This window comes from Fundulus heteroclitus, unplaced genomic scaffold (genome assembly GCF_011125445.2).
Source record: "Fundulus heteroclitus isolate FHET01 unplaced genomic scaffold, MU-UCD_Fhet_4.1 scaffold_43, whole genome shotgun sequence".
Classification (NCBI taxonomy): domain Eukaryota; kingdom Metazoa; phylum Chordata; class Actinopteri; order Cyprinodontiformes; family Fundulidae; genus Fundulus; species Fundulus heteroclitus.
In genome coordinates, this window is record NW_023396846.1 from 1,284,434 (window position 1) to 1,298,623 (window position 14,190).

Consider the following 14,190-nt stretch of genomic DNA (forward strand, 5'->3'; position numbering starts at 1 on the left):
GGAAGAGACTAATAAAACAATTATTAAAAAAAAGGTACTTTGTTTAATTGAAAATCTCCAGTTCCTATATTGTCCACGAGGGGCGCTGTGTTTTAATCAGCAGATGGTACCCTTGAGCTTCACATGCGGACAATTTATTTTAAATAATTTCTTAATTTTTATCTGTTTGATGTATTTTGTCATGCAGGACAGTGTTTTAAGTTCCAAAAAATGTGAATAAATGTTTTTCAACATTGTACAATCACTGTGATCAGTTGTTATGCATAATGCACAAGCAAATGTTTGACTGAGTAAAAGTATTGTTGAAGTTGCACATACTTTTCTTAAAACCGCTGAGGTTATTCATAATATATTGTGTAAAAGTGAAATTCATTTAATATAAAAATCAACAACAAGTCCAGTTCTAGTTCTATTTAATCTTGCAATGAGTTTACTCGTGTGGCCCTCTTGAGATCAGATTAAGCTGTATGCGGCCCCTAAACCAAAATGAGTTTGACACCCATGGTTTAGATAATTAAGTGTTTTAAATTATACTAAGAATCTCTTAAAATCAGTTTTAAAATTGACATGTAGCCAATGCAACTTTCAAATCAATAAAATACAAACTCACTTCCTGGTCTTCGATAGCATTCTTGCAGCTGACTTCAGTAGAGTGGAGCTAATATATTTGGAAGCATTTGATCTGTTCTTCTATCTCTGTCTTAGATCAGAAAAGCAGTGCACCAACTTCACTTTGCAAGACTCATGTTCTTCTGGCAAAATGCCTAATACTGTCATCTGCTGTATCTGTTGTAGTATTGGATTTATAGTCAGTCAAACCTTCAATTAAGGGGCATCAAATTGTATTATTTTTTCAGAAATCAGCATAGAGGTATGTTTAACAGTAATTTCCCTCCGCTTAATTGTTATTTCAGCTGGTGTATATCAAAATACTCAGAATCATATACATACATGCCTGCACATTTACTTTATGTATCGGTTTTAACGTTTAAAAATGAAATCCCAGATCTTAGTCTTTTGTAACACTGGCTACCTCATTATTACCTGACACCGCCAGATGGATTTGCTCCGCATATCCATCTAGAAACCTTCCGTTGAAGTAATTTTGGGAGGGGGCGAAAAATACTGGTTAGCTGATTGGCCTATGTTGGTGATAGATGGGCCAAATAAACCAATTAGATCAACGAAGCATATGACGTACTCATGAGTTGTGTTTTCATCGTCGCTCTGTTACGAGCGATGACGAAAACACAACCACAAGCCAAGCTACTCTTGCTGCTGCAGGTAAAGGCTTGTTAGCTCAGCAAAGAAATACTCTGTAATTCCGATAAAACTTGCTCGATAGCCACGCTAACGCTAGTTTCATCGGCTGAAGCCGCCATGTTCTTTAGACTGAACTGTCGCGCTTCTCGTTGCGTCACACCTCAACCCGCCTCAAAGCCAACGCTGATTGGACGTTCGTTTGGTGAACGGCTCCAAATTTTCTTTAACGGAAAGTAGCCAGACTGATCTGCGAGTGAAACCTTCAAAGCTCGCGAGATCAGGATGGTCTCACGAGGCTAACCTCATTACGCATTGCTTATGATTTTTTAGGGTTTTTCTATACTAGAAAAGGAGCAAATCCTCTATGTTATCCTGAATACATCCTTTATGTCCACTTTTGTGTCTGCAGCTTGTCAGGCTGTCTGATATCAGAGGAAGGCTTTTTCTCTCTGGCCTCAGCTGTGAGCTCCAACCCCTCCCACCTGAAAGAGTTGGACCTGAGCTACAATCATCCAGGAGACTCAGGGGTGAAGCTGCTGTCGGCTGGACTGAAGGATCCACACTGGAGACTGGAAGATCTCAGGTATGGAAGAACCTTAGGAGGGGTAGGAAATTATTTAACTGTCATGTTCCTCAAGTTTCTTCCAGCAAAAAAAGAAAATGGCCAACATTTCCTGCACTTTATATCGAAAATGGAAAATTTTAACGAAGGTATTGTTATAGATGGGTACACCAGCCTGCTGCTACATATCTATTTAAAGCCCACTAAGATATATTTTTTTATTCTCAACTCCCTCTGTTTTGATCCTAATAGATCAAACTAATAACTAGGCTAAACTAAGTCCATGTCTTGAAACCCTTAAACAAAGTGTAAATGGTAACATGCAATATTGTAACCCACTGTCCCCTCTGTTGGCGACCAGTGAAATCAAATTAAGTTCAAATTTACCCCTTAAATGTAAAATAACCCAAGCATAAACTAATAAGCTACTAAACCTATCTGAATCTCAAGCATACTAGAATTAAGAAAAGTAAGCACCTTTATCAGGGAGGTGCAAGGCTAAAATAACTTCACAACTACCAAGAAACTTTTATATTAGCTAAATACGACTCTAAGAGTCCTAACCTAGATTAACAAGATGACTTTTTAGAAATTAATATAACCTGTGAAAGCACTACACTCAGATCAAACCACAGAATAAAGACCAAATTATCATGCAATGCAAAACCAAGATTCTAACAATACTAATATGTAACACCTTAGGAATATGTAACTTATAAGACAAATACAGTGATTGCAAAGTTCTTTTTTTTTTTACACAATGCATTCAATTGTTGTCATGATGTCTTGCGTCTCAGAGATGTCTTCTCCTCGCCCTTAAAGATAATGGTTTATAGAGTCATTTGTCCCAACCGTGATCCCCACACAGCTGTATGTGAATCTTTTATTAGAAATAAAAAAAACGAAAACAAAATAAAAATCCAGCAGCCTTATCTGTGAGTGGCTCAAATTGCTCAGGTGATCTTTCCTCAAAGCCTCTGTGGCTGGCACACTCGGCTCCTGGAATCTGAAGGGCCTCCCGACCCTTTGGCCCACCACATCTGCCTGTCCATGACCTTAGCGTGCACTCATTCGAGGTCGGGGGTCAGTGGACTCTCCTTCAAATTCCTGGACTTTCCTAATTTTATGTCTCCAATACAACCTGAAACTTACACGACAATCTTTTAGATATCAAATGTCGTGTGCTACCTGTAATTCCGGAGGTTGACTTCGGCCTCGAAAAACTCCTTTCAGTCATATGGAATTGTATCCTGTAATGAAATTAACTGAACACTCCCACAAGAAACAAACATCAAAGCTTTTTACCCCATTTTCAATTTATACTGTGCACAGATTTTAGCCAATTGTTTTTAGAATCCCCATTAATCCTTACCACCTTCCATTGTTCCATCTTCATCCTATAGAAAACCTATATTAGAAATGTAATAGTTAATGAGACACTTTATCACAATTTCTCTGTCCTCTCCTTCTGTGGGCCTCTGATTGTCCTGCAAGAGAATGCACGCACACACAAATACTTTCAACCTCTGGTGGGGATAGCCGTGTCTGAGTAATAAAAAATTAGTTAATGCAGTTTTGAAATCAAAGCATGGTTTTTTAGATTCAAAAATAACCATAGACTGCACCACTAGAAAAAAAATTTCTGTAACTTCTATTCCAATTTCAGATGTCTTACTCTGTGTGCTGCGAAAAAGTTCCTATTTTTAATCTGAGAGAAAAAGCAAACCCGCATCTGGTCATCTTATAGAATGTAGTCCCCTTGCAATGAATTCCTCGCTTTGTTTACCTCCAAGAGATACCACCCTCAAATTAAAAAGTCCTGCATCCACATCTGTCTATGAAATTGTTAAAAATCCTGACACACCAATGATTTTAAACTAAACCAAGCAGGGCCTGTAATAGAACTAGCTTAGATATGAATTAAGTTACCCTCTGTTTTTTCTATTTTATCCAGTTTTTCTATGTTATGTAGTTGTTCTATTTTATTTAACATTCACTTTTTGTACTGCTAAAACTGTGGGCCTGTTTCCAAAACCTACCTGTTTACCCCTTCCAGGAACCCCGAGGGGGCTATGCTAACCGGCCTTATGGACTTTTTGTCCAGCAGATACGTTATGTCTGACACTTCGCCCATTAAATCTAATATATGGTCCCGGCCTGTTTCTTAGGAGTCCACTGAAAAAACATTCAGAGAGCCAAGGGAGAGCTCTTTCGTTTTTTTTTTTTTTTAAACAACCGTTATCTAATTTATAACACAGTTCCCTATTCTTCTGTTTGAGAACAAATTTAATTTTGTTACAAAACATTAACAATGAACAGTATTTAGTCATCACAGGGAGTCAATTAACTGCAAATGCTAACCTGTGTTAAAGCAGGCAGACGTTGCATAAGATCAGTGTATCTAAATGAAATAATGACTGCAGACAGATGGCCCCAGTTGCACACAAAAAGTCAGTTTTGTGAGAATGCTGGATGTTCCAAGTTATTTACATACTGATACAGGGTGGTGTATCTGGGCAAAAGACATATAAAACATTGTTTTTAACCTGAATGAAACACCTGGTATACCAAATCCTGGGGAAAAGCTGTTTTAACATAGCTGGCAACTGTTATATGTACAAAAGGAAAAAATCTCAATACTTGTGAGCTATTAAGAAATAACCTAACAGATCCGTTTAACCTATGTTGTTTAAAAACAGAATGTCTCACTCAGGACACATCTGTGCTTACCAGAGAAAGGCCTTGTGTGTAATAAACCTGTCACCCCAGGAAGTCCTAAGCTGATAGTAACTCCCAGTTTGTAAATTTATGGCATGCACTAGTAAACCCAGAGAGGCAACTCAACTGTGACCCTAAATGTAAGTGGAGCACGTGAAAGTATTCCCACCCCAGTGGATTATCTGCCCATAATTGTGATGGTAAAGTACACCTGCTGCTGTTTAATTGTGTACATAACAAAAAGTGAATAAACATGAATATATTGTCAAAACCGCAAACCTGTGCACTGGGATATGCTCAATTGGCTGCCTTAAGAAATTATTAACCAGCTCCGATCCATCTGCCCAGGAACTCAAAAGATGGAGAGAAAGAAAAAATCTGGAAACACCCTCCAGCCATCCAGATCACATCCCATTAAATTTGTTCAGTAGTATACTACTAGAAATAACTGTCTGTGTTTTACCTTAAAGATGTTTGATACCAGTCTGTGGCTCCTGAGATGGACTCAGATTGAAATGCAACAGATCAGGCAAACAGGAGATTGGAGCTAAGACTTCATATTCAAGGCTTCCATGTGTGGAACTCTACATTTCTTCCCCCAGTGTTGCAGTAGCAGACCGCTGTAATGTCTCTGCGACGCACCTCAGTGACAAAGTCCCCTTTTCACAACACAGATGCTGATGAATCAAGTGGCTCCAATTTGTGCAGAAAGTTCATATAGTTATATCCCTTGACAGCTTGTCAAGGTCTTGCGCTGTTCATGAGCATTGGCCACTTTTCCTTGGTGCGTAAACATTTTTCATGGGAGCGTTATCCCCTTGCTGGGGTACTGACATTCTGGATGTGAGGTCATATTGGGACTTCATGCCAGGATTCAGTGACTCGATGCCAGGCTGACTTGCTGATGCGAAAGAGTCTCTTGCCCAGGGCCCAGCGTAAGCAGCTGTAGGTGTTCAAAAAGTTCTGACATGTCCACCTCGTCTTTTCGGTCCTCTGCTCCTTCCCCCGTGTCTGCACTGATTGTCACAATGCGATCCGCGTCCATGCGCAGGAACAACAAATCTGGAATCAAATGAAGAATAGAAAAGCGGAGGAGGCGCCCCCCTCCTTTAATTAAATTAGAGACATTGTTTGGTGCAATCTGCCGCTTACTGTTACTCCCTTCCTACTTTGTTTTCCAATAACTGTAATTTTAGTAACTTTTAGTAATTAAACTCAAGCTTAGTCTTTCTCCCCTCCCTTTAAGCCACAGGCAAATGGTGTATCAAATATTGTCTCAGCAAGCGTATCAGGATTTAAGTTCATCAGCTGAGACACTAAAGAGGACTCTCTGTCTGATATTATTTCACCAAATAATCTACCCATAATGGACAGAGTTGTTTTAAGATCCACACCAGTGTGTTTGATCCATCCTACTGATATTTTCCAGTAGATGCTGTGAGTCCCAGTCAAATTTAGGAAGCTCTGCTAAAGTGAATAAAGAAAATGCTGTGTAACTACATCTATCAAGGAAGAAATTATAAAAAATACTAAAGTTACATCCTAAAATGGCTCTAAAATCAGTTTTATGTCTTTGTTTAAAAAAATGTTAGTCAAATTCTGCCAGCCACGATTGATCACCAGCAACAATGTTGAAAAGTTTATTCACCAGAAATTGCACATTACCAAATGAACAAATAGAAAACAACAAGGGCATCTACATTTTGTGGAACTATGAAAATGTGATTACATATAATGAATACTTTGGGGGCCGTCCTGTGATAATCCCATAATATTTTCCGTTTCTACTAGTTTCTGCCACTCTGCAATACCGGTATCTATAATAAAATTATGCAAGCCATTAACATTTGTCATAGATTCCTCAATTTTAGCTGCTTCATTTGAGGATAACTTCAAAGCTGACTCATGACTAAATGCAGGGTTAACAAAATCTGTCAAATCAACTGCAATATCCTTTTGCCCACACCATTAAGCTTCATTTTAACCTTAACTTTTTTAGTTTTGCTTACTCGTGTTTTCCCAGGCCTGCAAATGAGCAAAAGCGGATAGGGTGCTATTTTCTGCTCTATATTAATCTGCTAGATTTAAGTCTGACAAATTATGTCTATTTATTTATGTATTATAACTAGGGCTATCAAACAATGAAAACCTTTTAATCACTATTTAATCGCAAATTATATTTTATTTCTGAAAGTGTATACGTTCAAGTGTATAGGCATTTTAAAATGCTATTTTGCAACAGATAACACTAATTAAAATTATACTCTCACAGAAGGTATCTTCCCTTTTTTGTTTTTTTTAATGCCTCAAACAGATGTTAAATGTTCTCCCAAATTTTCAAAAACTTTTCCAAACTTCTAACCTCTTTCTCACCCAGTCAGCTTGCAGCCAATACTTCAAATCGCTTTTCTCAGTTGAAAGTTCCCCTGCACTTCAACAAACATCATTAATGCATCAACCTCTTTTTTCCTAATGATTTCCAAATTCCCCTTAGTTTTTTACCCATCTCTTTAGCCAGATTCTTGCTCCATAATGAACACTTTTAACTTAATCTGCTCCACAGTCACTTCTCTTATCTTGAGGCCCAGAGCCAGGGAGAGGGGAATTCACACCCAGCAGAAACACACACCCCCAGCAGAAATACACACAGAGACACCCACACTTTGCAGATCCGCAGGCTCAATAAGTCTGTGCCTCTCACTCACATTCCATGGATCCCATTTACAACCGAGACATTCAAAATGTTGGACAATACAAAACATATAAACACAGACAGCCTAGCGCGACACAGAAGGACCTCTTTGTCCTGTCCGTTCAGTGGAAAGTTTTTTCAAAATTCCTCGTCTAACCGCCGTGCATCAGAACCTTGTTCTGATGCTAGAAAACAATCCTATTATTCGCCTGGGGCCCCTTTAAAATCTCTTTCTTCTATAACAGTTCACCATTTTAGGATCTTACTGTTCTTTGGCCTCAACTTAAAGATGTTATGTATTCTCTGCCATCCCTATCACTACATTTCTGTGGAGAGTCTCCTTTCTCCGAGACAACGTTTCATCTCAGTTCTAACGATCTCCAGACTCGTCAGCCGTGGAAGAGGGAGTAACCAACTCCAAGACTATTTTTATTCTTTGTTATTTTTATCTTTTTTATTTTGTTTTATTTTATTTTTCAACAGCCTCACCAATTAAGATTTCTTGGCTGTTATTCTCTTTTATCTTATTTTACGTTTTTCTGACGTGAAAAAACACATACCTCCCATTCATTCCTTTCTCGGTTTTAACATAAATTCCATTCAATCCTCTCATATTAATAGCTCTGTTCAACCTCTGATATTTTGAGAAGAAAGCGTCTCATCCACAGCACCACATAAAAATTTGGCCAAAGCATCTAACATTTCGCCAATGGAGAATAAAGGTCTCCTTACCTGTTTTGGGTCGACCCTGTGGTACTGCAAATGATTACTTCTCCGTGCCCAAAGTCAAAATGTCTCTTTGCCCACAGCCAAATCCGGGTCACGGCACCATGTTATAGACTGGGTACACCGGCCTGCTGCTACATATCTATTGAAAGCCCATCTCACCCCGGTTCCAGATTTGGCAAGTGAGAAAACATTGATCAAGAGGTAGAACAGTGTAATATGCATATTTAATTCATAGAAATTAAATATGTTGACAGAGTTTACATTACCAATATTAAGATGATTTCACAGCACGATGTAGAAGTCTATCTGAAGTAAGTTTTGCAAAGACATCCTTTTTTACTACAGTGTCTGCCCTCCTCTGCTGAGTTAGGGAGGGAGGGGTGATCTTGTTTGAACAAAGAAACTCTTCTGGCCTACTCCCCCTCCTGGGGCCATAAAACTCCATGTTTATCTTACACTGTAGCAGGGAGAGACAGACACAACTGCTTTCCTCAGTAACCCCAACTAAAATATATTTTTTTATTCTCAACAGTATCTCTAGTTATATGCCTTTGATGACACTAAGTATGTATAATATTTTCATGATCTTTGTTCAGGGAAGGTAGACAACCTTAATATCATTTATTCATTATTTATATTAGTTTTGCCAAAGATTTCAGGTCTCCTCAGAAAAACGTCATGTGTTCTACCATTTTATAGCTGTTGCTGTTGATGCTGCTATTGCTATAGCAGTGCTCTGTTCCATTTAGTCTTTGATCTTCACTAAAATTTCCTGTAGTTTAAATGAAAATGCAATATTGTCTCTGCAATTCTACAGATTTTGATGAAATTTCTAGCAAAAGTGTGCATACTATAGTCATAATCTTCATTGAGATAATATTTTGTGTATTAGATTCCCTATTAACTATATTATCACACAACTGATCTGCACACCACCTGGAGCCTGGAGCTGATGCCACCTGGACCTGAAGCCTTCCTCACTTTATTGTTTCACTGTGCGTTTATTGCCTGTAGCGTTGAGAAAGACAGGGTGGAGGAAGAGGGCCGATTCACGCTAACTTGAGAAGATGGACATTTGCTGGGAACCAAGAGATCTGCAGAACAGGGAAGAAAAGCAGGCTGTCCTTTAAGATGGGGGTATCCACAGCATCAGCCGCAACCTACACAACAGCAGAACCTGGGACAGTATAACATAATCTTTATGAGACAATGAAATCTTCAGCAAAACTAATAAAAAGATATAAATAAAGATTGTGAAAATATTATGCATACTTCTCACTAGAAATGTCATTGAAATGCATAAAAATGCAGATGCTTTCTTTAAATGTTGCGTTTTCCACATAAAGTTTGGGGAATGTCAGCCAATTTATTTTGTTCGCTAGGAGAATTTTGATAGTGATGTGCCTGAGTTGAAAGGCAATATAAATTAACTGTATTCAGGAGACAAATTGTGACAATACCACATTCTCCCTTGTGCACCAATGTGTGGCTATGGCACATTTTCAATGGGACTGGGTTGGTTGGTAATGGTTTGGGAAAGAGACTTCACAAATATAGACCACAAAAGCATTCTATAGTAAAAATCATGGGCAAAGCCAAATCATGTGATGCTCACGGTGTCAATGTCTGTTTTATGTGATCACACAAACCTTTAAAAAACCCTCTTGAATATAGCCTATTAGTTTCTCCATTACAAAGAAGAATGTCAGTGGAAAGGAAAATTCTCAGAGTTCTATAAATATTATATAAAAGTAAAGTGCCAGTAGAAGCAGCAGTAATTTTATTGGTTACATGAGGGGTAAGGGGAAGAAACAAAGCTAAGACAGATGTCCTCTAGACCAGTAGTTGCTTAGTTAACAAGAGAAACAGTCCTTTCCCTTTTAGGGTTAAGTATGTTTCTTCAGGTTGTTGCTGAGGCATTTCCTTCCACAGTGAACATTGCAGTCAGTGGGAGCAGTGATGCTGTCCTTTGATTGAAGGATGGCTGACATGTCAGCAGAAAGTTTGGTGGTTGAGACACGAAGGACTTCACAGAGATGCTGTCAGTCATTCTGCTTCTCAGTCTGCTTTTGTTCTGATTTAACAGAGAAAATCTTTGTTCACATCTGGATGTTGAGCCCAACAGGCTCATCATTGTTTCTGCGTGGCGTCTCATCAGAGGAAACTTGGCATTATCCAAACTCTGAAAGAATTCAGGGAGGGAGAGAAGCTGATGTTGACTCTGCAGAGAATCATCACATTGCATTTCAATCAGTTCTAACTGCAGACTCTCTTCCACTTCTTCTGCATCCACCAGGAAGGAGGTGGAGAACAGCTGGATTTGTTTTTCAATGACAGAAAAGTCTTGGAGACGCTGGTTGAATTCTGTCAGCAGAGATGCAATCACAGACAGATATTTCTCCTTTTTAGCAGAAAGGTCGGCCTTTGGAAAAGCAGACGTGATTTCAGACAGAGCAGGGAAGTGTGCAGCATTAAAGCCTCGTAGTTGTGTCTCAAAGAGGCGGAGCTTTACCCAGAAGGCTTTCAGGTGTGCATACAGGTGTGGCACCAGCTGTTCTTTGCCTTGTAGCTTCTTGTTCAGTGTATTCAGACGATGCGTAAGATCAACTAAAGATGCCAGGTCTGCCAGCCACAGAGGGTCACTTAGTTCATGAAGAGGTCGGCCCTTCTCTTTTAAAACCTGCTCCATTTCTGATCTCAGCCAATCAGAGCGCTGCAGCACAGAGCACGTGAATTTCCCACAGCGACACTAAATCCACTGCAGGTTGTAATGTTTCATCATCATCATCAGAGCCCAGGTGTCTGTCTGCTCTCAGCTCTTCTTTCTTTCTCTGGATTTTTACAACAAGTGGACGTGTCCAAATGTTGGACTGGTCCTTTCTCAGTGGAGGGCAATGTGTGTCTGAGAGACATGTAATGTCCATGTTTGCTGCTGAAAGAGACTGATGGTCTGACCCCCCTCCTCCTTTCAGGGTTGAGCCTGCTGGAGTCCGATGGTTGACACCAGGTCTGAAGAAGTGTAAGTGTGTTTTTCATTTGATTCATGACAACAAAGCAGCTCACATTCAACCATCTTCAAACTGTCCATCACTCATTCAGGAGTCATCATCAAAGTGTCAATAAATGATCAATAACTGCAGCTGGATTGTCTTTGTTCTCTCCATCAGATTCCTGTCAACTCACAATCGACACAAACACAGTGAACAGAAACCTCAAACTGTCTGAAGACAACATGAAGGTGACACATGAAGAGGAGCTTCAGTCATATCCTGATCATCCAGACAGATTTGATTACAGGCATCCTCAGCTGCTGTGTAGAACTGATCTGACTGGTCGCTCTTACTGGGAAGTTGAGTGGAGAGGAGTTGTTTACGTATCAGTGAGTTACAGAGGGATCAAGAGGAGAGGAGGCAGTGAAGACTGTATGTTTGGAGGAAATAATCAGTCCTGGAGTCTGAGATGCTCTGATCGTCATGGTTTCTCTGTCTGGCACAATAACATAAAAGCACCCATATCCTCCTCCTCCGCCATCTCTAACAGAGTAGCAGTGTATGTGGACTGTCCTGCTGGTATTCTGTCCTTCTACAGCGTCTCCTCTGACTCTCTGATCCACCTCCACACCTTCAACACCACATTCACTGAACCTCTGCTTCCTGGGTTTAGAGTTTGGTATGCTGGTTCCTCAGTGTTTTTGTGCTGATTGAGTCTAAAGAGTCTCCTTCTGTCAGAGAAAGCCTCTCCCTGTTGAACAGATAGTTCAGTCTGTTCATGTCTGTCTCTTTCACTCAGAAACACGTTTTCACATTCATGGATTCAATCTGTTTCTTTGTGAAACTCTTCTAAATGAATCTTTGGAAACTTCTTCCTATTCCAGGAAGAGGAAGAAGTTTAACTGAAGTTAAAGATGGAAGCTGATATTATTCCAGAATACACATGTTGTTTTTTCTGCCTGTTTCCAGTCAAAGCTTCACTCTGAATATCAGGATATTTGAATTCCACTCTCTTGTTTTTTTATTTTCATTCATGAGTTAAATTTTATTCAGATCTCTCTTTGGTATATATGTTGCAGTTATTTCCCATTCATATCAGTGTCCAATGAGCAGATTTTCAATGTATCTAATTTGATTTTGGATATAACAAGAACATTTCCAATAAGATTTGCTGTACAATACAGTTATTTAAAAGAATATGACTGGATTGTGAATTAATTCATAACACTAAAACCTTTTCTTCAGTAAATGTCTTTGCATCATTATCTATGAGTGAACAATGTTGCTCCCACCAAGAATGTCCCCAGGTTCAGATCTAATGAAGCTATGCAAAGTTTTTCAGCTTCTGTCAAATATGATACCCTTCTGTTCTTTTTGAAGGGCTCTATATATTAAGGCACTTTGTTGCCCTAATGGACATACTTGACTTGAAGTTATAATAAGTAGATCCACTTGGTCTTGTTGATATTTGCTATCCTAAAACTATAAACCCATTTTTAATCCTGCAAGGTGTGTTGACTAAACGTCATGGATAATAAGCGTACTGAACATCCTGTTTGGAACACTTCCCCATCCAAAAACTTGTATTTTCACTGCAACTGGTAGAGAATTTTTTTATGGGGGAACGATCTTTCAAAAGATGTTTGATAGATATGAATTGTGTGATGAGAAAAAGGAATCCGTTTAATTTGTTTTTTTATACTGTATTTAAAATGCTGTATACCCAATTATTGGGTGTGTTTGTGTCAGTTTTAATGTATTAAATAATCCCAAAAAAAAATGTCTTAAAATTATTTAATCACATTTTCAAATGTAAATATCTCATTGGAACTAGTAGCTAGGTGTAAAACCTTTAACTGAATTGAATTAAGATAAGATAATATAAGATAGGCTTTATTGATCTCACATTGGAGAAATTCACATGTCAATTCAAGGAATACATTAGGATGGTTCAGAGGGGAAAAGTGTATTACTCACACTGTCTCTCTGAAAGTGCAAGAAATGCAAGAAAAAACCCTTAGCACAAAAAAGCAAACATACAGACAACATCATAAGCAAACATATTTTTGGTTGGAACGTTCTCGTGTTGGAGGGGGAGGCATGCAAATCCAGTACCCCGTGTGAGCAGCACTTACATGCGCATCCAACCTATAGATTGCTGTCCCAGGGGAAAAAACAATCAGGCACAACGAATACGGTGAGGAACAGGGGTTGCATTTATTATTATGTCGTGTTTTACCTTCCGGTGGCATGGAGGTGCGTGTATGTTCAGATGAAGCACACGACAAGGAATATTCTTTAACTGAACTTTACTTGCTCCGGCAACAGGTGAGTTACAGACACAGCTGATAGTGGCTACACTGGTTGTTTCGGCCTCTAGCTCTGGCACAGACAGCGTTTTAGCAGTGTCCATACAGTGAGCCTTGAGTTCCTTTACAACTTGAAATAATAAAAAAAAAACTATAACTATATATCATTAGCAATTCAAGAAGGGCTCTGTTCGAGTTCACAGGTGCCATAAAGGGGTCCGGGTGGGGCTAGAGCATCTTGTTTGCAAAACATCCTAGAGAATTTGACGGTTTACCATCAGAGCATCAGATTCAATACAAATTGTGTCAGGCTGACAATGAAATTTGTGTTAGCCTTCAAGTGTCTGTTGGTCTCGCTTCAAAGCAAATGCCAAACAGCCAAATTTATTGGACTTTCTGCTGTAAATCACTTAACAAAGTTCTTTCCATTCCACCATTCTTTTCAAACCTTGCACAGCATCACATTCAGCTTGCGGTTTTGTTCACTAACCAGCTCAATCTAGGTAAGCACAGTCCGATTCAACCCCTCGCACACTCCCAGCAACCTTACCATGGTCAAAAATGCCGCCAGGATTTTTTGTATTTGCCAATATATCAGGTAACCGCCAGCTCCAATAAGTAGAAATCATAAAATTTTATCAATTGCGTTGAGCGACCAGCTGATCAGATGTTTTGCAGAAAAAGACTCTGAGACAGGTATAAAGCTGCATGCAGACAGAGAGCACAAGCAGGAGAGGTGAAGTAGAGTGTCCACCTTCGCTGTGTTATGCCAGCATGCAACACATTTGGGACTGCAACTGCATGGAGACATCCCCATCTCTAGTTACTACAGGAGATGGTGACTGTCTAGAAATCAAATTAAACACGAAATAAAACTACAGTGGACAACCACATCCTCCTTCTTCTGTGCAGCACTGCAGTGTTGAG

The 14,190-nt window shown here is 39.3% G+C and overlaps 1 protein-coding gene across 1 annotated transcript; it reads left to right on the forward strand.

Moving 5' to 3' along the window:
• Nucleotides 1–9,755: 9,755 nt before the first annotated feature.
• Nucleotides 9,756–11,724, forward strand: LOC118560405 (stonustoxin subunit beta-like). Its single transcript, XM_036131389.1, has 2 exons — nucleotides 9,756–9,762; nucleotides 11,138–11,724. Exons 1-2 carry the CDS (start codon nucleotides 9,756–9,758, stop codon nucleotides 11,662–11,664), a joined length of 534 nt encoding a protein of 177 aa, XP_035987282.1. The 3' UTR covers nucleotides 11,665–11,724.
• The last annotated feature ends 2,466 nt before the right edge of the window (nucleotides 11,725–14,190 follow it).